This window comes from Musa acuminata, chromosome BXJ1-11 (assembly GCF_036884655.1).
Source record: "Musa acuminata AAA Group cultivar baxijiao chromosome BXJ1-11, Cavendish_Baxijiao_AAA, whole genome shotgun sequence".
Taxonomy (NCBI): Eukaryota; Viridiplantae; Streptophyta; class Magnoliopsida; order Zingiberales; family Musaceae; genus Musa; species Musa acuminata.
The window spans coordinates 6,953,525-6,974,633 of NC_088337.1; the positions used below are offsets into that span (position 1 = coordinate 6,953,525).

The 21,109-nt window shown below is 38.5% G+C and overlaps 2 protein-coding genes across 8 annotated transcripts; both read right to left on the bottom strand.

The window, feature by feature from the left end:
• Window positions 1–1,056: 1,056 nt before the first annotated feature.
• LOC135597098 (heavy metal-associated isoprenylated plant protein 7-like) lies at window positions 1,057–5,362 on the bottom strand. 2 transcript variants are annotated; one of them, XM_065089609.1, is made up of 8 exons: window positions 5,218–5,362; window positions 3,972–4,351; window positions 3,478–3,584; window positions 2,806–3,340; window positions 2,446–2,719; window positions 2,159–2,361; window positions 1,988–2,075; window positions 1,057–1,790 (listed from the first exon to the last, which is right to left on the bottom strand). In XM_065089609.1, exons 4-8 carry the CDS (start codon window positions 2,812–2,814, stop codon window positions 1,198–1,200), a joined length of 1,167 nt encoding a protein of 388 aa, XP_064945681.1. In that variant the 5' UTR covers window positions 2,815–3,340; window positions 3,478–3,584; window positions 3,972–4,351; window positions 5,218–5,362; the 3' UTR covers window positions 1,057–1,197. The 2 variants fall into 2 exon arrangements, with proteins under 2 accessions (XP_064945681.1, XP_064945680.1); XM_065089608.1 differs by lacking the exon at window positions 5,218–5,362 and having other exon boundaries at window positions 3,972–5,008.
• A 621-nt stretch (window positions 5,363–5,983) lies between these two features.
• Window positions 5,984–15,137, bottom strand: LOC103970715 (uncharacterized). Of its 6 annotated transcripts, XM_065089600.1 has the most exons (4): window positions 14,992–15,137; window positions 11,764–14,504; window positions 6,169–6,388; window positions 5,984–6,082 (listed from the first exon to the last, which is right to left on the bottom strand). In XM_065089600.1, exon 2 carries the CDS (start codon window positions 14,359–14,361, stop codon window positions 12,082–12,084), a length of 2,280 nt encoding a protein of 759 aa, XP_064945672.1. In that variant the 5' UTR covers window positions 14,362–14,504; window positions 14,992–15,137; the 3' UTR covers window positions 5,984–6,082; window positions 6,169–6,388; window positions 11,764–12,081. The 6 variants fall into 6 exon arrangements, with proteins under 6 accessions (XP_064945672.1, XP_064945674.1, XP_064945669.1 ...); XM_065089602.1 differs by having other exon boundaries at window positions 5,984–6,388; window positions 11,764–14,414; XM_065089597.1 differs by having other exon boundaries at window positions 5,984–6,388.
• Between the last annotated feature and the right edge of the window lie 5,972 nt (window positions 15,138–21,109).

A 21,109-nucleotide genomic window follows, 5' to 3' on the forward strand; every position in this document is an offset into this window, starting at 1 on the left:
GATGATGAAACGTGCAGCACAAGTACGTATAGGCTTCCGAAAACTCAAGTTTGATGCTTAAATACTTGAGATAACATATGTATCACCAAAGAACTCTCTCTCTCTCTCTCTCTCTGTAGATGAAGTTGCCTATATTTCAACCACATCATATATAGGCAACACGATTCAGAAAACTTGAAGCTGATCAATTTGTAGCAGAAGGTCTCAAGGTGTCTTTAGCGGGAACACAACACTGGATTCAACTCCAACATGCAGAGAAGATTGAGGGTGCAGGAAAAGTATGTACAGGCTTCAGAGCACTTAAGGTATACTTTCTTTACATGTATATCACCAAAGCAATTAATTGTTCATGCAAGTCTCTCAGTGTCTCAGTGATGTGTTAGCAGCAGAAAGACAACGCTGGGTTCAACTCCAACATGGTGGGGGGGGTGGGGTGGGGATGGGAGGCACTTCGTCCCTGTGGACAGTGGCAGTCTCTGTCAAGTACGAGAGGTCGCCGGCTGTGGAGTCACGGCCTCGCACAAGCACATCAAAATGGCACGTACAAGGAATGATGTGATGCTCTTTGGAGTTTAGCAATCAATACCGTCCTTCACATGCCATCACCCCTGACTCTGATCAACCATCATGATAAGGCTCCAGGAGAGAGATGAATTATATATGTACGTAGTTCGCCTTTGTTCCTCATGGTTTAGATGCGCGCCACCGGCTCGTGAAATATAGTGACTCGAGGAGCAGATGAGAGTAGCATAAATGACGTCCAAGCTTGGTGGTACATATTTGCTATTAATCATGTCTTGCACCTATTTACGCTTCATATACAACTTAGTCAAAGAATCTTCAAGTTCTCAAACAATCGATACATACACCCTTACCATTATCTTTTTATAGAATCATTTGGATATTATTTTTTATTATTTTGATTATTCACATATTAGCATATGATCCTCACCTCAATTGCAACGAATTAAACGCATTTATATATATATATATATATATATATATATATATATATATATATATATATATATATATATATATAACCAAAGTAGGGTGTTTCTAGAGAAATAAAGAGAACAATATTAGAGATGACAACATCTTATTAGGAATATTTATATAATATATATATTTTTCATAGGGGAATGGAGAAGAAAAATACACATGGAATGTTATGCTTCCCCATCCACAAACCTTTGATCACATGACAGCGCATGCATTAGGATTCTCGTCGCTAAAGATCTGCGGCGGGTAAGCGTACTCCACGGGGTAGCGCGGGTAGTAGTAATAGAACTCGTTCCTCTTCGGCTTACCCGCTCCGCCGCCGTCGATCGCCGTCGCCGCCACGGCCACGACGGCAGCCGGAACCTCCGTCGCCCCTTGCCCTACTCCTCCGCCGCCGCCGTTGGCCTCCTTCTTCTCCTCCTGCTCCTCCTTCTTCTTGTCCCCGTTCTTCTGCTCCGCTGCGACGGTGCCGTCCTTCTTCGAGTCCTCCCCTCCGCCCTCCTCCTTCTTCTTCTCTTCCTCCTTGTTCTCCCCACCCTTCTTCTCCTTCTCGTTCTTCTCTCCACCACTGGACTTCTTCTCGTCCTTTCCCGCCGCCTCAGCTGGTGGCGGCTCCTCGGCCTTGGCCTTCTCTGGCTCCTCCGGCTTCTTCTCCACCGGCTCCTGCTTCACCACCGCCGCGTGCTTCCCCGTCCGCTTGTGCACGTACGCCACCAGGCTCGCCGGGTCGAACGCGCCTTTCACCGTGACCTCCAAGCTCTTCAGGTCCGGTTCCGCCGTCTGCACCCCTGTTTCCGCAAACCCAAATGAGAAGGTGCGAGCTCGTGGAACAAGAACTAGAAATTTAGATCAATGTCATGCGATTCAGAATCCATCAACAGATCGAATCATCTACAATTGTTAGAAAGACGCGAGCTTTGATCCTTGCAAGAACAAGTCTTGCATGGTTCCGAGTTCAAATGGGGAAATGATGTAAAGGAGTAACCTTTCATTCTTAGGATCGTTTTCTTGATCTCTTGGGCGCAGGCCTCGCAATGCATGTAGACTCTGAGCACGACAATGATCACCTGCGGCTGCGGCGCACAAGTTGAGATGAGAACAGGAGGAGGAGGAAGAAGAAGAAGAAGAAGAGTGGTGAGTGATGTGATTGCTTCACCTCTTTCTTCTCCTCTGCCTTGGGCTTCTCCTCTTTCTTCTCCTCCTTTTCCGGTTTCGCAGGTGGAATGGGACTCAGCAGCTCCACTTTCCGCCCGCTCTTCTTCTGCACCCTCTCCACCACCTTCATGGGATCCTCCGCCGCCCTCCTCCCCTTCACCACCACCCGGTGCGTCCGGCTGTCCGCCACCACCTCCTCCACGCCTTCCAATCCAGACGAAGCACCAAAAAAAGATCCATTTTTAGGAGCAATTTAACTTAAAAGATCATGCTTTGACATCTTGGTACCTTGGAAGCCTCTGAGGCATCGGCGCACCTTCCTGGCACACCCCTCGCAATGCATGTAGACCTTCATCACCACTTCCTCCGGCGGCGGCGGTGGCGGAGGCGGTGGATTCTCGGCCGCCTTCTCGCTCTCCTTCTTCTCTCCCTCTTTCTTCTCCCCCTCGCCTCCGTCGCCGACACCTCCATCCTTCTTCTCCTTCTCCTCCTCTGCCGCAGCAGCCGGTGGCGGCGGCGGCGGCGGCTCTTTCTTCCCTTCCTTCTCCGGCTTCTTCTCCTCCTGGACAAGATAGGAGCTTTCCGCAAGAATCAGCGAGACCAACCGAAAACCAACAAAAATCAATCGAAAACCTCGACTTCCGATACCTCTCCCATGTCGCTCGACGCTCGCGAACGAAGCAAAGCCGGCAAGCAGCGCTCCCGCTCTCTCCTTCGTCTCCCTCAGTCGCAGTAAGTAGCAGAGGCCATGGAGGAGACGCGGTTGTAGGGACAAGGCCTGGCGGACGTGGCAGAGAATGCACGTGCGAAGCGTGCGGACTGGCACGTCTCACGCAGCCAAGAGCTTCGTCGTCTTCAGCTTTGCTTCCAAATTCCTCCCCCCTCCTCCCTGTCCTCTTCTGCCGCGCTGCTCCTCGGGAACGGAGCTTTATCTTTTCCGCTTCAACGGAGCCATTTCCTCCGATCTGAAGTCACCGAGGCTTTCTGATGATCCAAATCCTACAACAGTTCTCCTTTCTCGGTTGATGATCCAGAGACGAACGCATATGTTTGCCGATTAATCTGCTTGCTCATCGAGGACATGGGTGGGTGGACGGCGGTGCATGGAGCTTCGTCCCCTCCCTCGTACTTGCATGGAGGAATCCAATGCTCGGGGCCACCGTGAGGCATCGATCTAACTCCGCTGATCCACATGGCAAATCGGATTCAAAAGTGCCCATCAAAGCAAAATCTTTTGCTCTATATGCACATGCAATCTTCATATCTCGATGCAACATTCAATTCCAAGAAGTTAACTTCGAGGATGAGTACGTCGCGTACCATTTGCTGGTGAGGCAACGCATACGATTTGATGGGTGCGGCTGCATGATCAACCTAATACGGGCATTATTCGCCGTTGTATTAAGACCGGGCATGTGGAGGTCAACCTATCAGAAAACAACAAGCCGAATGAATACATTACATCATCATAAAATCGTAATAAAAGATATCTAGAAAATATTTTTCTAGTTATAAAGGATTAAGGATCATTTATATGTGACTGATGAGAGGATGTTAGGAGCAGAACATTTGGCACTGTTGCTCCATGATCCTCATTATGGGAGCTCCATCGGTTGGAGAACAGTGATTAGCTATACACTAAGGAAATCACATGCCATGCACATAAACAGAGACTGCTGCTATGCTAGTGCCAGATTAAAGTAATAATAAAAGAAAGAAGAAAAAGATATTTGACTGCTTATTGTATAAAGATATGGATTAATGTAATATGTTTTGAATTCATTTGACACATACTCTTGAAAAAATCAACGTACCTTTAACCTTTTGTGATCTCACAAGACCTGCAAAGGGAGAAAATAAAATAGGTGAAGAGCGAATATATGGTTGAGCTATCGAAGCACGAACGTGGGATGGTACAAGCATAACACAACAATAGTGACCCATTAGGATGGTACAAGTGCAGCGAGGTCGCTGTATGTATCATCACTATGTGAATCCTGGCTGGGGCAAAAGGTCCTCGAGGCACAGCAGATGGCACCGGCAAACAATGATGGAATGCAATGGCTAATATATTACTTATCTGCGTGATGGGGGCCGGTCGCATGGGTTTGTCCGTAGAAACATCATCGGCTCCATTAACAATCAATCAGAGGAAGCAGGTGCCTGATGATGACTGGGTCACACCAAAATCTCCCTACAAAAATATTTCAAGTCAATTTTCACCGGATCCACTGATCAAGTTCTCATTCAATCTGAGATGTCAAAGTCAATTTACTAGATGTTTAATATTCATAACTTATGCATTAAATTTTTTAGAGATGCCAACCAACAAAATCATAAGATTAAATCGACTTTCACTGTTTAACATTGGTAAAACGAAGTTGTATCTTTTTGGGCTACTGATCTCCTCAGAGTACATATATACAACACTGCCCGAATACTTCCACGATACGTGGGGAGAGAGGGTGTTGCAGATGATAATAAAACAGAGTAGCCAACTATGTCATTCAATACTGTGACTCAAAAAGTTGGAGCATTTGCTCACGATAGAGAGAGAGATAGACGACGTCACATTATACACAAAGCTACAAAAAGTGCCCTACTACGTATAATTTAAAGGAATACACGTCGGAAACTAAGAAAATGTTATGGATATAACCTTGTCCTAGTAGGCGCTTACTTCAACCAAATAAAATAGATAACAGACACATTCTTTAGTTTAAAGGGACTCTACACATCTATCCTTTCATAGTTTGGAAGTATCATATTTGCCCCTGTAAATTTACCCTTCCAAATATTTAGATGATTCCCAGTAGCATCTGTCCACTAAACTCAAATACTTTTTATTACTTCCATCTTTTTTTTTAACATCTCATTGTGCTATTAATCAATTATCAGATAATAACTACAAATCTCTCTCTCTCTCTCTCTCTCTTCTCTCTCTCTCTCTCTCTCTCAAACACACATATATCAATCATATGGTCAGCTAGATGAACTAATTCTGAACTCGTCCAATGTTAAACATACACACGACCTAAACACACATAAGATATCACGTACCATTCTTCTATAGTCATAAACATGTGAACCCCATTTTGACTTCCAGATCAGAAATAACTCGTGAAATGAATGAAGATAATTTAATTTTTTTTGGAGCCTCCAGAAGCTAAAATTGAACGTCTAATCACAATAAAAAAAAATGTAAGTATAACAAAATCTGAAGCAGTTGTTGAATGGGGAGTAAAAGGCTAGTGTATTGACAGCATTAAAGTAGAGATTAAGTTGGATACCTGCGGCAGATGGTCGATGTTGCCACTGACACACATTGATGCATAAGGTAACAGATCCTGGAAGAGAGAGTGGCAACTCTAGCTAGAAACAGATTTCAAACATGGATGCATCTTAAGTAGAAAACACATTAGGAAAAACATTCTTGCTACCTTATTGCTCTGCAGAGACAAGAAAGTATATAGAAAATCTTTTAGCTTGTTGACATAACATTCTCAGGAATCTAGCATTTCTGAGGAAAAGAAGGCAGGACTTCCATGCATGTCATTGATGGATGCAATAAACCATTGAGAATATAACAGCCAACTCACCAATTTTAGTGCTTGGACAGACAATTAAGTTGGCCTATAAACTAAGACCTATAAACTAGCTCACTTGGCATCTAAAATGGTCAAATTAAGTTTAGGGTTTAACATGGCCATAACCACTGGCATCAAGCCTTAAACCCAAGTATTTAAGTCAGATTAATAAAACCTCATATTCTGAGTGCAAGGCAATATGAGTGGATTAAAATGCAACTGAAAGAAACACTAGGATATGTAAAAAGAGAAAGGAAAATTCCTGTTGAATGATCGGTGGAATTTAACAAGGAGTCTTCAATCATCAACCATTTCACAGCCATGGTATAAAGCATGGTCTGGCAAATGAGGAACAAAACCCACCATTAGTTGTATATCATCAGCAACCGATAACAAACTCCCATGATCTTCTTAAACCTGTTACCTTGATGTTTCCAATGTGAATGGAAACAAGCAAAGCACTAAAGAGGGAAACATGGTAAAATCTATACCCATCAGCCATAGAACCCAGGGAATGAATCTCCAGAAGCAACCGGGTCAAATTCCACCATGCCCAGACCTCTGGGCTTGCTTTATCAGCTATGCACAGACGGTGGTGGGCATTCATCAAAACTTGTCTTTAGTCTGGAAATTCAGCTCAAAAGCTGTAAAAATAAAAGAGAATAGTAACTGAGCACACAGGAAATAGATGAAAATATGTCTTAAATATGGCTTTAAATACTAGTATGGCAATCAGTCTCGACACAAGTATAGTACCAGTATTTTGGATTGTACAATCTGTACCATTTTTAGCTGAATTCTCCACCAGGTCAAGTCACTAAACAAATTCTCTAAATCATAATTCAGATAAAGATAAGAATCACAGATAACAATTCAAGGTTCATATTTTATAAAAATCATAAGGCACCAATCTGTGTCTTGGTCAACTAGCATTTGAGTTTTCCCAAGATAAGTCATCAACACAAAAGAATATTTTGTTAATTTTTTACCCTTATCTCTGAGTTTTCCTAAAGGCAGCAAAACATAATATCAGTCATGTCAACATAACAGCAACATACAAATTCTATAAACAACAAGAATAATTCACATCCCATTGTCTAGTCAAAATCATAAATCAGATTCACATGAAAAATCTTGAGTGTCCTTTTATGGTCATCCAAGCATCAGATGTAATGACACTCTTGCCCTATGGCACAAGCATTAGGATGGAACAATGAAAATATTATATTTTCCCTCTTTAAAAGAATTTTATTAGCCTTGTAGAATCAAAATAGAGAGCCAGCTCTTAGTCTCATACATCTGCGTTTGTTTTTTATTTCTTCAATTCACCTTAAGAAAATTTCAAAATTATAAAATGATCTATTATTGAGCCATGAAACAATGATGATACAAAAAATTTAGCCAATTATGTTGTGTGGCATGAAAAAGAGCATAAGACTGGCATGTTCAAATATAAATATGATTTTGATTTTTTATGTTGATAGTAACAAAATCTGCATCGTTTGAATTGAATTGTTTCTAGGGACAATGTTAATTATCAATATCAATATCTAATTTTTCTTGCACAATATTGAAGTGCTAATTGAAGTGAAGCATATGCAAAGCATTTATATTCTTATGGAAAGAAAAAATCATGTTAATTTCTATGTTTCAACTTCCAATCATTCTGCTTTTTTCGATACATGAGAAAACTTAAAAAAGAGTTAGTAACAATGACCATAAGAAATAGGTCCTAATATAGTAAAAACAAATGACAAACTTAAGCAACTAAAACTTAACAATAAGGAGTATTCAGTTCATCAAAGCAAAAGGATGATTTTGTGCAAACACTGTCAGATAATCCTCAATGTATTGAGATAATAAAATACACAAAAATCAGTAACACTTCATAGTATCACAATGCTTGAATCTGCTGAAGTTTGGTTCCACTGACTGACTAGTCCATGATTATTTCTATTTGCTTTCTCTAATAAATTATTCATTACCAGATTAAGCATTTGCAATAACCTACAGGGCAACAGCTTGACTAAAAATGTCAAGCATGAAAATAAAGATAGCCTCTTTATGAAGCTCCATATAAGCAGAAAACAGTAACAACAACCAGAAGCCACACTGTTACAACTTCCATATAAGCAGCCAAAATAATATCTATGCAAAGTTGGCAAGTTGCCTTGAATCGACATTAAGAAAAAACAGATTAATGCTAATAGAAACTCTATATAGAAGCAAATCCCAGACCTGCTTGGGAAGGAAATCTGTTGAGAATATCTAGTGTTCTTGACTAAATTATGAAAATCAGGGTCCATAAAGAATAAAAGTTAAAAAACAATTCAGATAATTCAAAAGAAGTTTTAAAAAAAAATCAGTAATTGTCTTCAATATCTTGTGACACAATAACATCAATCCTATATTGATCTGTGCTTATAATGATCTAAACTACTTTGATCCCAAAGCCAACCACAGCAATTTTGGGTCATGACCACCAAAGGTTTTTTCATATCTTTTCACACTTCAAAATTTTCATCTCATAGAACTACCTTGAGTTTCTTCAAGACTAAATGGCAGCTTGAACCCAAAGCTCTCATGCTTTCTGAAGTATGTAACCTGTATGTTTTGAAGACAAAATTCCACCAAAAATAGACTATCAACTTACTCCTCTACTGATCTCATCCAAAGATCACACTGCCAGAGAATCATCTTTTTTCCCAGCTTAATTATTACCAAAAGATTCATCATAGTAATGTGAGGTTACTGGATCCTTATGTTTGGGCATACAATCATCAAGCATGATGCCTGCAAAAGCATTTAGTTGCTTTTCATGGTGCATATACTTTTGGTTCAGAATTATCACAATTATAATGCTCAAGAATGACATTGAGCAACAGAATGCAGATTGAGATGATTAGCCTTCTAGGCAGTATTGAATGATACAAATGCAGATACAACACAATTGATTTGTCAAGGAAAGAAAATATAGGTTAGAGGATGCATGGAGAAGGATAGCTAAATACAAAAGAAAATACAATATCCATCTTATACTATGGAAGAAAGAAAAATTAGCGGTGGCAATAAGAAACCTTTGAATCATAAGAGTACCTACATGTTATATTGTCAGGTATTGGAATAGTACAACTTAAGTCAAAGGGATGTCCTGCTCTGACATACATACATATCTAACATGGCTTATTGTTGTCAACATGACAGTCTATGTAACCATTCCTGAATGTAGAAGTCATTTTGCCAGCAATATATGTCAATTTCCAAACTTAGTGACATAATGATTTATTCGTGACCTTTAGCATTATATCTTATCACATGCTCTATGTTTAATGAGCTTTATCTGTGCTTCCAGGACCATGATTTTGCATTCACAATCCATTGAAGTAGGCACTGATAGACTTGACTTCTTGTATTATTTGTTCAAATGCTTGCTTGATGAGTGATAATTTGAGGAATCAATATAACACGCATGGTTGTTGAAAAATGTTCTAATCAAACACATCCAAAGATAGATTGAAGTTTTACCAATCTTGAAATCCATTTGAACCCGTCTTTGTTAGGGAGATCTTTCCTTATCGGGAGTGAAAATACCAAATTGGCAAGGGCATCAATATTGTAACCGGAGTACAATAAATTCAAAAAACTGAAGCTCATAAATTATGTGCCAACACCTAGAGTATCTTGCTGAGTTTGCTTTTTCTTAACCACATGGGAGTAACCAGTAACCACTGCCACATGTGCTAACAATCTCCCTTTAATGTGAGACTATCAAACCACATAATCACACTTCCTTTCACAAGCCAATCCGTAAGTGAACTATGAAATCCTTGACTCAATGTACCTTATAGTCTAGCCATCATCATTTAAAGGTTGACACACATAGCATCCATCAGTCGACATAACCAAGAACAATGAGATCCAATGATGTAAATACCAAACTGACAAGACGATTAACATGGTAATTGGAATACGATTGAAAAGCTTAAGTTGGTAGTTATGAAACCACACCTAGTATATCTTACCTTATTTTTTATTCTCTTTTCCATGTGAATCTAACCACCCATAGCTCCATTACTGTCACATAACCATGTTCTGGGTCTTAAAGCTCAACTGTAAACTTGATACAGCACAAGTGACAATCAAAAGGAGAATCAACAAAACATGCCATTTTAATCGTCAGGAGAGAGGGATGTGTCTGTGCATGTCTTAAGAGAGAGACTACTTGAGCAATGTTTCAAGTGGTCCATACCAAAAAAGGAACATAATCGCTAATAAAAATAATAAATAACTAGTGAAATCAAGATATAACTATTCCATAATAGTAAACACAATATTCTTGCCCATACAAATAAAAGTAGCATTTTGTTTATTGTGATCACCCATTCAAGTCTATTTCGTCTTTACCTCATGGGAGCCATCCTAATGGGTTTAGAAGAACAGCTGACCACTGTAGACAATAGGTTTGCAGTCCCTATTTCCTACTGAACTGAAGTGATTCTGCATCTAATAACTCTTCTTGGCAGTATAATTGTAAAATATTGGGGAATGACACTATTGCCAGAAGATGCAGAAATCTCTTGAATCACTTACTATTAGAGTGGCAAGATTAATACAGGACTGGGGCAAAGTCTACAAGGGCTACCACTCCGTCATGCCTGATTTAAACATTAAATGCAACTGTCAATTATTAAGTTGATGGCAGATAACATTACTGACCTGAAATGACTGAGCATATTGCTTTTCAATCTTGCCGGTAGATGAGTGTCAATAGTCCAAAATTATCTAAATTTGCAGAACGTTATGATCAATTGAAAAATTTACAATTAACGTTTATTGTCCAGGCCATTCTTCATAAGTATTTTTGTTAGGTCAAATTTATCCAACAACTGGCCTTGAAGCTAAATTTAGTGATAGCAGATTCTGTTAGTGCTGGATGGGTTAATAAGTATTTTTGTTCAGTCAAATTTATCCAACAACTGGCCTTGAAGCTAAATTTAGTGATAGCAGATTCTGTTTGTGCTGGATGGGTTAATAACAGAACCATGAAGGTAGATATACCATGTTGGAGGACGATGGTGTTGTAGCAGTAATCTGTGATATTGTAGCAATGCCATGCAGTTATGTAGCTATTGTCTGTTATTATAGCAATTTGGTAGCAGTGACTTATATTTTTAATGGTCAGTTGTCTTTGGTATGTTTTATTTGATTACTTAGAACTTCGAACATGTCTAGGTAAAAGGGTCAGGGGCAGGTTTATATCCAACAGTAAAAAATAGAAGAGAAGGAAGGGCAGAGAAAAAAAATAATATTAAAAAATAGGGGAGGAGACATTCAAACAGATCCACTGTTGATTATCAATTGTCTCACATGCAGAGGAACAGCATGCCTCAACTCCATAAATATTCATTCACTCATGAGCTAGAAGATGAGCACTTACATATATAGTAAAACAGGATTCATTCAATCTGGATCCAATTCTTTAAAAGCCTTCAAACTTTAAGTTTGGCAAATGTGATCAACATAGTGCTGCTTGCTTGCAAGCATCTCAAGCCAACAGCTATAACTCCCACATAGATAACAATCTGGGCATCTATGAGAAGATAAAAATAGCTATGCCTCTCCAGAAAACGTTCATGAATGAGTATATCAAAATTAATAACATTCCAGAAGACATGAGAAGACAACAAATAGCTATGCCTCTCCAGAAAACAAACAAGAAAGTGTATATCAAAATTGATAATTATGGTCCACCAATTCAGCATGAAAATGCCATCAAGGTAATACTTAACAACATTGAGGAAAACAACATTTAATAAAGTAGCATCAGGATGTGGGTTCAGTCTCCTATGAGAAAAAAAGTATGCCAGATAAAAGAAATAAAAGAAAAAATAAATGCAATTTTCTTCACCTAAGAATACAAGAAGGACATCACAAAGAAATAGAAAATTAGTGGAATATATACAGATTCTGCATGAATCATCCAAGTACAATAAATAGGAGACTGTGGCGGTCATCTTACCAATCGCAAAGTATCAATCTCTGAAGGAAACACCTGCAAAAGCTGTAGTAAGCAAAGTCTTTAATCTCTGCAATCTGTATTCAACGGATTTTTTTAAGTCTCAGCTATCTTCCTATTGCAGACAAAATCATTGCCAGACACCTATTACAAGTAACTGCAAAAACAACTCTTCATCCAGCAACTTTGTCCCAGTCGCCAACTGTAAAATCTTTGAAATTATATACCCTTTGATACTATACAGCAACAGAAACTAAATGTCAAAATGGACTTGGATTGACATGATTCTGAAAGTTCTAACAAATACCAAGGCAACAGCTACTAGTTGACTGCCTGTTCAACAGCCTCCAATGCCACTTCCTTTTTGCTTTCACAGATTTTTTGAAGAAGCTCCAAAGGAGTTGCTGCAGGGTCCAGCTCAAAGAAACCCTTCGGAGCATTCTCAACCTCTTCACCAGTCAGTAAATAAGAAGGCACTTGATGTGAAAACCGAAACATTTCTTCTTTTGGGATTCTCTTTGATTCCTTTGGATCCATGTGACGACGAAATACTGTTCTAAATCCAGATACTTTTGCTAAAGCGATTACAGATACACCCTCTTCTTCACTATAGTCTTCAAGGACTTCTACCATGTCATACTTATAGATGATATCATCAGGAGTATGTTCATTCCATTTTGGAGACCAATTTCTGTAGAGAGCCCAAGTTTCACCTTTTCTTGGAATAATTTTGATGACACCACGGGGACCCTTTTCCCACTTGACTTTATGTGAAAAGATATTAACTGTATCATTCACCTCATATCGTCCAATCCTGAAATCACCACAGGTTTTTGCAAAACCAGATGCAACCCAATTCAGAGGCCCAAACTCACTATTGGACCTTGAAGTGAGAAAACTCATGCGCACCTTGAAAGGTTTCAAAGAAATAACTTGCTGAACCAGCGCATAATAACGAGGCATACCATCCTCGTCATCATAAGTGGCCCATATTTGATCACTTCCAAAAGATCGCTCAGAACGGTCATGATCAAAATCATGAAAATCTGGATCAGGAACATCAATCGACACAGGTTCATTGTTCTCATTATCTGAATCAGCAGATTGGACATCTGATGAATTCTTCTCAATGGTAAACTGTTTGGTGTTGGTCACAGACTCAACTGATCTGTCTTGATTAGTGGCATCCCCATGAACCACATCATTTACCTCTTCTTTGTCAGTTTCACCCAGTTTTTGTTTCTTTTTAGCATTTTCTTTTGCATCAATTTTCACAGTGGCAGCAGATTTCCACTCTGCTATCTTCTTATCGATTGCTAACTTACTCATTTCAATCAACATAGTTCGAATATCCATATGAGAAAATTCTCTACCTAAGTTGTCATGTCTCACACCCATTCTGAACTTAAAGTCTCCAAGAACTCCACTCATCCTATTTGTTTCAGATGCACCAAGCTGTTCTGTTGAGTTATCACCAATGCCTCGTCCTCTTTTTGTGGGTAAACTAACATTTGGTCCTGCATTAAGGATCCCACATGCATTAGCATTCCTCTTTGGGGCACTATTCTTCCTGTGAATAGTATCATCCCTTCTAGCTGCTGCTTTTGTCTCTTCATGCTCTCTTCTCACTTTGTCATAAGTCTGATGGTCGAGATTTGCAGCCTGTGCAGTGGCAGCTGATGAGGCAATCACACTTGCAACTCCTGCAGTTCTAGAAAAAGGGCCCCACTGGAAGTTTTTGCATGAACCCAGATTTGCTCCATTCTGGAATCTTGAAGTTCCCATGCCTGGAAAAGTTGAATTACTTCTCCCCAGACCATGAGCATTTTTGCTAGTTGTGTTATGGTCAGAGTTTAAGTGACGCTGCTGAGAAGCAGAACAAGGGACCGAGGAATTACAACCATTGGCAGGACTCTGTGTTTCTTTAGCTAGATAGGGCTCATAGCAGTTTGGACAAAGAAGAGTATGATTAAGATACCACCTTAGATACTCATACTGCATCTTGCACCTATTACAACATGTCCAAAATGTTTCTGGCACCGGAGGCTCAGATGAAGGATGCACAGTTGCTGGAGTCACATAAGTGCTTTTCTTCACAGTCTGTGCCTTTGATGCAGCAGTGTTGACAAAGTTATAAAACCCATTTGCATTACTAGGAACATTGTTATTTTTGTTTGGTTGAGAAGTCTTCTGTGAAAACCCTTTAGCACTTCTCTTTCGGTCGTACAGCATTCTCCTAGACTTGTCAGATAAGACACTCCATGCCTCTGAAATGAGCTTAAAAGCACCTTCAGCACCAACAGATCTGTTCTTGTCAGGATGAAGCTGGAGAGCCAACTTCCTATACTGTTTCTTCACTGTATCTTCATTTGCCGAAACACTGAGACTGAGAATTGCATACCAATCCTTCTCACCGACAGCTATTTCTTCTGAGGCAAGATAAACGTCTAGAGTTGCTATCATCTGGCAAATGCCCTCCAGTGCCGGAAAGAGATTTTGAGCCTTCAAGGCAAACTTCTTGGCACCATTTAAATCCCTTTCCAGGAACTTCTTTTCAGCAATCTCTTTTGCCCTGAGGGCCTCATCCTTGTTGCATTCCATTCTCCGACCTTCTTTCCGACAATCAGAATGCTCCCCTTTCCTCTTACATCTCACTGCACGGGGCCAAAGTAAACATAATCTACAGCACAGTTAGAAACTCGCATAATTCCTTCGATACAGCAGACCAACGAATCGCCTCAACCCTAATAATAAAATAAAAGGAAAGTAGAGAGTCAAACATTGAGCGAAAAGAAGTTTCAGCCTGACTACATTCATCGGATCCTCTCCCCCGGAAGAAGAACACAAAAGGAAGCGATTTCCAGGGGAAACGAAACCAAAGTTCGACATTCTAACTAAAAACGACATATACGAACTCCAACATGCTGGCATTGCAAAGAAGGCGTTAAGACTAATTTACGAGCTAAACCGGAACGATCTCCTGGTTCCAAAACACCAAACTTGAGAACAAAGCACGGGAGGAAGAGAACGAACGTATTCAGCAAGAAGCAACGAGAAAGCCCGGAGAACAATCGCACCCAAAGAAGGCCAGAAAACGCCGCAGAAGTCTCGGAGCGCGCGAACCTATAGAAACCCTAAACGGCACGCGGTTTTGCGGGCAGCGGCCGTAACAGGCGGCGAAGTACGATCGGCGAAACCGCGGTGGGGGAGCGGAGGAGAGGGAGAGATTACCGATCGGGATGAAATCGACAGCGGATGGCGGGGATTTGAAGCGCTCACGTCTCCAATTCGGTTTTCCCCCCAAATCCGAAACGGAGACGGCCACAAAATATGAGATGAAAACCCCACCCAAGCCCACACAAGTCGCCCAAATACCAAAATACCCAACAAGAGGGGGAAGAAGGTCACTTTTGGGTGTCATTTATAGCAATTCCCAACCCTAACCCAACAACTCACTAAAAAATATATATTACATCTCAAAAGAAAGAAGGGAAAACAAAAAAGATTGTCATTCTAGGTGTGGGTCCCACCTTTTTGCCTTCAATTTTTTGAGAGGAAAATAATAATAATAATAATAATAATAATAATTATTATTATTATTATTATTATTATTATTATTATTATTTGGTGATGTATTTTGCCTTCAATTTTTTTTGTTTTTAAGTGTAACAAAACGAGATTATCTATATTTTAACATATATATATATATATATATATATATTTATATATATTTAAGTTAAGAGGATAATATCTTTCAATATGGATTGTGCAACCATATATCGTGGGACACTAAATTCAAATTATGTCCAAAAAATATCTTGTATATTTAAAAAAAAATGAATGATTTTCTTTTTTAGTTGGGAGTAAAGGTCTAATCCTCAAGATTGTTTCATTTTAAAAGCATTTTGGGAGTGAAACTATAAACTAAAGATGATAAAGTAAAAGGTATGAATTTTTTTTTATTAACTTCTAACCTTTTAATATAAAAGATGTCACTCTTACTATATAGATTGTTATAGTGAATGTGAGATTTCTATTTTGCTATTGCATGTACATATAGATTCAGGGTGAACTAACTAGTATGCAAATCACCTTGGAATCTTAAAAAATAAAAGAAAAAAACATACGTGAATCTTCTTCATATCTCATCGAGATCTTATTCTTATTAGAATCGTGAATGACACTAAGAGAAGGATGAATTAGTACTATCATAAAAATTAAATCAATTCGAAACTTTCAAATAGATAAAAACATATCGAAAAAATATTAAAAATGTGCTCGACTTAGAATAAAAGTGATAAGCAATTAATGTAGAAAACAATAGTAATGAAAAGCAACAAGAAAGTGCACACCCATTTTATAGTGATTCAATCGTTGTAACCCACATCCATTCTCAATTCCTCCTCCGTTGAGGCTACTAACATTCACTATCGATTTTCTTTCAATGGACGAGGATCAATCACCCTCTTACAATACTTTCTTTGTTTTACAGGTTTAGAAGACAATCTTTTACAACCCTCACACATCTCTTAGATTGATCACAAGACTAAAGAAGGAGGAGAATGACACTTAGCACTTTTTCAACATTTTTACAATCAAAATCTGAGGACTTTTGTTCACACTTTACGTGCTCTTTCATGCATAAAAGGGTGCGATATTTATAAGCCTCAATGGCTTAAAAAATGAAATAAAAACATCTTATTCCGGGTTTCTGGGGTACTGGCGGTACCACCACTTGCAAACTGACACTGGGTGGTGCCACCGCCTGATAGAGCCTTAGACAAGCTCTAGTGGTATCACTGCCTAATAGGGCGATACCACCACATGACAGCATTAACTGTCAGTGGTACCACCATCTGGTCTGAGCGGTACCATCGCTCAAACCACCTGAGAGGCTGAGCCTCAAGCGGTTCCACCGTCTGACATGGCTCCAAGCGACTGAATGAGCCATCCAATCAGCCAAATTCAGTCTTATTTAGGGCTCAATTGGCCCTTAATTGAGTTAGTAAGATTTCTCTCAAAACTAACTCAAATTAAAGTCATAACTATGATAGTTAAGGCTAAAACAATTTATGATACAAGGAATCTAAGTTGTCCAACACGTCAATTGTTCGATCGAACTCTTAGTGAACTTTCGGAGAACTCTCATCAATCTTCCGACGAGCTTTTGGTAAACTCATGGTGAACTTTCGACGAACTCCTGATGAACTTCCAGCGAGCTTTCACTACATCATCAAATCCTTTGGTATATCACAATTGATTCATCTGATTCGATGCCCAATCATTGACTCCGACCCATCATTGGATTCTTCATTAATCATTTTGACTATCTCATGATCGTAGTTAGTCTGGTATCACTTATCTCAATACATGGATTAGATTATTAATTCATAAATTGATTTAATCATCAAAATTTGAGATTCAACAATCTTCCTCATTTTGATGATGATAACTAATTGATGACCGAGTTAACTTTAATTCTCCCTAACCATATGTCATATTGAGATAAGACATACTTGAATTTAAAATGAATCACAACATTTGAATTCAAGTGAAACAATTTCGATCATAGTGATCAAATATAATATATCATACCAAAATTTTATACATTATACATCATTATACTTTCAAGTCATCAAAGTATAAGATGCACAATTTTATCACATCATGCATAATTGTTAGGATCGGGTCAGTCCTAAGAGGGGGGGGGGGGGTGAATTAGTGCAGTGGATAAAAACATCGGTTTAGGAAAATCTTTTGTACGATAAAACCCGAACTCGGAAATATCTTAACTTAAAACACATTCGTAAATGAACTGAAGGCAGTAAGCACTTAAAAATGTTTGCAGTAAGGTAATAGCAAGAATAAAATGCAAACCATATTTTTAGAGTGGTTCGGTCAATGTGACCTACATCCACTTCTGGCTTCCTCCTCCGACGAGGTCACCGACATCCACTAGAGGCCTTCCTTCAATAGGCGAAGGCCAATCACCTTTTACACCTCTCTTCTCCTTTTCACGGGTTTAGGAGACAACCCTTACAAGCACTCACACTCCTCTTATAGAATTCTAAACTTAGAGTGGAGGAGGAAATTTCTAAAGAGATTGCAGTAGCGTTTTCTCACTTTTGAAGACTCTGTGCTTGTGTTCTTTAACCAGGGATGAGAGGGGTATTTATAGGCTTCAAGTTGATTCAAACTTGGAGCCTAAAACTTTCCCATCTCGGGTTCCCCGGGCACGAGCAGTACCACCGCCCAGTGTCAATTTGACACTGACACTGCTTGGGCGGTACCACCACCCAAGTCTAGCGGTACCACCGCCTAGCACCCTGCCAGGGGCGGTACAACCACCCAGACTGGTGGTACCACCGCCTGACATAACCTCGAAGACTGTGTCATAACGGTGAGACTTCTTGGGGCATTGTTTGTGCCTCTTATTGGACCCAACACAGTTCTTACATGGGCCTAGTTGGCCCCTAATTAGGTTGGCCCAAATCCAAGCCCAATTACGTGCTAACTATGAAATCCTAAGACATTTGCTAAGCTAAACAAGTCCATATGTCTATTCTTCCGGCGAGCTTCCGACGAACTTCCGACGATCTTTCGGTAGTGTTCCGGCGGACTCCTAGCAAGCTCCTGGACTTCACAACGATCTTCTTGGTAAGTTCTGATGAGCTTCTCTCGCAAGCTCCGAGACTTCTCGGCTAGTTCCAACAGAACTTTCGACGAACGTCCGAACTTTCAACGAACTCTCGAACTCCCAACGTTATCTCGATCTTGACTCCGGGACTTCATTTTGCTATATGCCTTGCTATCGTAGTTAATCCTGCACATGTAAAATATACTTCGATCTAGACAATTAATACTAAGCATTAATCAAATTGTTCGGCATGTCATTGGTCCCTCGATGTTTCGTCCGATTCTTTGGCGCATCACCCTCTCTTGCGGCCTATTGCCCAATCGGTCAGTTGACTCCACAATTCCAATATCCTTGGTGCAATATCCGCTCTTCTTGGCCCGATGCCCGAAGCCTTCTGTCGATACGTCGACCGTTCCTCCGGCTCGACGTCCAATCTTCTGACATGTTCCTTCGGCCTAACATGATTTTTCCTACTTTAATTATCCCATCTTGATCGAAGCATCCTACGTCACTCAAAACGTAGATTAAAACATAAATATTTATCGATTGGTTTCATCATCAAAATCCAAGATTCAATAATAATAACATAATTAACATTATTTTGGGTGTGATTTCAAAACATTCATCGTTTCTCCCCCTTTGTCATCAACAAAACAAAAAGGAGAATCATTCAACAATTTATGCAAGTATTTTAAACTATACGAGTAATTTCTTCACCCGTTCATGCAAGCAAGCAAAAACTTTATAAGATAACTACTTTTGCTTTTTGAAATGGGCAAGTTAGCATTTTTGTTTTAGATGTGCAAGCATTTTTTGGTTTGTGCAAACATTATTTTATTAGAGATTATGTTAATAATCATGATATATCTTTAGAATGTATTGATACAAAACATCAATTAGTTGATATTTTTATAAAACCTTTAAACGAGAAACAATTTAATTTTATTAGAAGAGAATTATGTATGTTAAATCGAGATCGTTTCCTTCGTTCCAAATGCATGAATTCCTCTATACATTTTTTGGATTTCTTGATTTTTCGTAACTTGAGTTTTCTTTTTAAATCGAGATCGTTTCCTTCGTTCCTTCTTCTTTCAATTCACTAAAGAAGAGATTTAATTCATGAATTTTTGGTAAACTTGATCTTTTATGAATCCTTCTTCCTTCTATTTACAAGAGATTTGATTCATGAATTTTTAGTATACACATTTTGATCTTTAATGATGAATCATTTTCTCTTTGCGATAGTAGAAGCTTGATTAAATGAAACTTATTTTTCATGGATTTGATTTATTTCAAATCCTTTCATGGATTTGGTTCTTATAATTTGATTTTTCTTGTGATGAATGAATTCATCTTTTTATTCTTCTTCCTCTTCTTATTTTTATGACAAAAGGAAGAATGAAACTTTAGTTCTAGAGTATTGAATGAGATTTTTTGTTAAACATATTGCACTAGTATTATCATATTATATATATATATATATTTTAATAAATTTTATAATTTTTTAATATATTTTTATCAATATAACTTGAGCACAACATGCACCGACTACTATATACTCAGCTTCGGCCGTAGATAATGCAATCGAGTTTTGTTTCTTGGAAGACCAAGAGACAAGTACATGACCTAAGAGTTGACATGTTCGTGATGTGTTTTTTATATTTACTCTACATCCAGCAAAATCTGCATCGGTATAAGCAATTAATTCAAAGTTTTTAAATTTTAGATACCATAATCCTAAATTAGGAGTTCCTTTTACATATTTAAAAATCCTCTTAACAGCTTTTAGGTGAGATTGCTTGGGATTCGATTGAAATCTAGCGTATAATCCAACACTAAAAATAATGTCCGGTCTAGTTACGGTGAGTTATAGTTAACTACCTATCATACCCCTATAAGTTTTTTGATTAAAATTTTCTCTATCATGGTCCATATCTAACTTTATGGAAGTGCTTATTGGTATGTTAATAGCCTTACAACTATCCTATTGAATCATTTTAATAGATCTAAAGCATATTTAGTTTGACTCACAAAAATTTCATCACTTAGTTGCTAAATTTACAATCTAAAAAAAAATTAATTCGCCCATTAAGCTCATTTCGAATTCTTGGCTCATACTTTCGGCAAAATATTCACATAAAGATTCATTCGTAGAATCAAAAACAATATCATCAACATAAATTTGAACTGTAAGAAAATTATTTTTAAAATATTTAATAAATAATGTGGTATCAACCTTGCCTTTCAAAAAATCATTCTTAATTAGAAAAGAACTAAGTCTCTCGTATCAAGCCCTTGGGGCTTATTTCAAACCATATAGAGCCTTAGATAACTTAAAAACATGATTAAAAAAAATGGTATTTTCATATTCGAGTGATTGTTCAACATAAACTTCTTTGGAAATGAAGTCATTAAAAAAAATACTTTTAACATACATTTGAAATAACTTAAAATTATTACAACTAACATAGGCAGGGAGAATCATTATGGCTTCAAGCCTAGCCACAAGAGCGAATGTTTCTTCATGATTGATAAATTTTTCCTAATTGAAACATTTGGCCACTAATCTAACCTTGTTTTTAACCACAATACCAAGTTTATCTTACTATTTTTAAAGATTATTTAATACTAATTACTAAATGGTCACTAAGTCTAGAAATAAGCTTCCACGCCTCATTTCTCTCAAATTGATTTAACTTCTCTTGCAATGCA

Coding starts and splice junctions, on each gene's coding strand:
- LOC135597098 (XM_065089609.1), bottom strand. Junction 2,362..2,445: donor ATGCCTCAGAGGCTTCCAAG/GTACCAAGATGT, acceptor CTGGATTGGAAG/GCGTGGAGGAGGTGGTGGCG. Junction 1,791..1,987: donor AACGATCCTAAGAATGAAAG/GTTACTCCTTTA, acceptor TTGCGGAAACAG/GGGTGCAGACGGCGGAACCG.
- LOC103970715 (XM_065089602.1), bottom strand. CDS start 14,361: ATGGAATGCAACAAGGATGAGGCCCTCAGGGCAAAAGAGATTGCTGAA.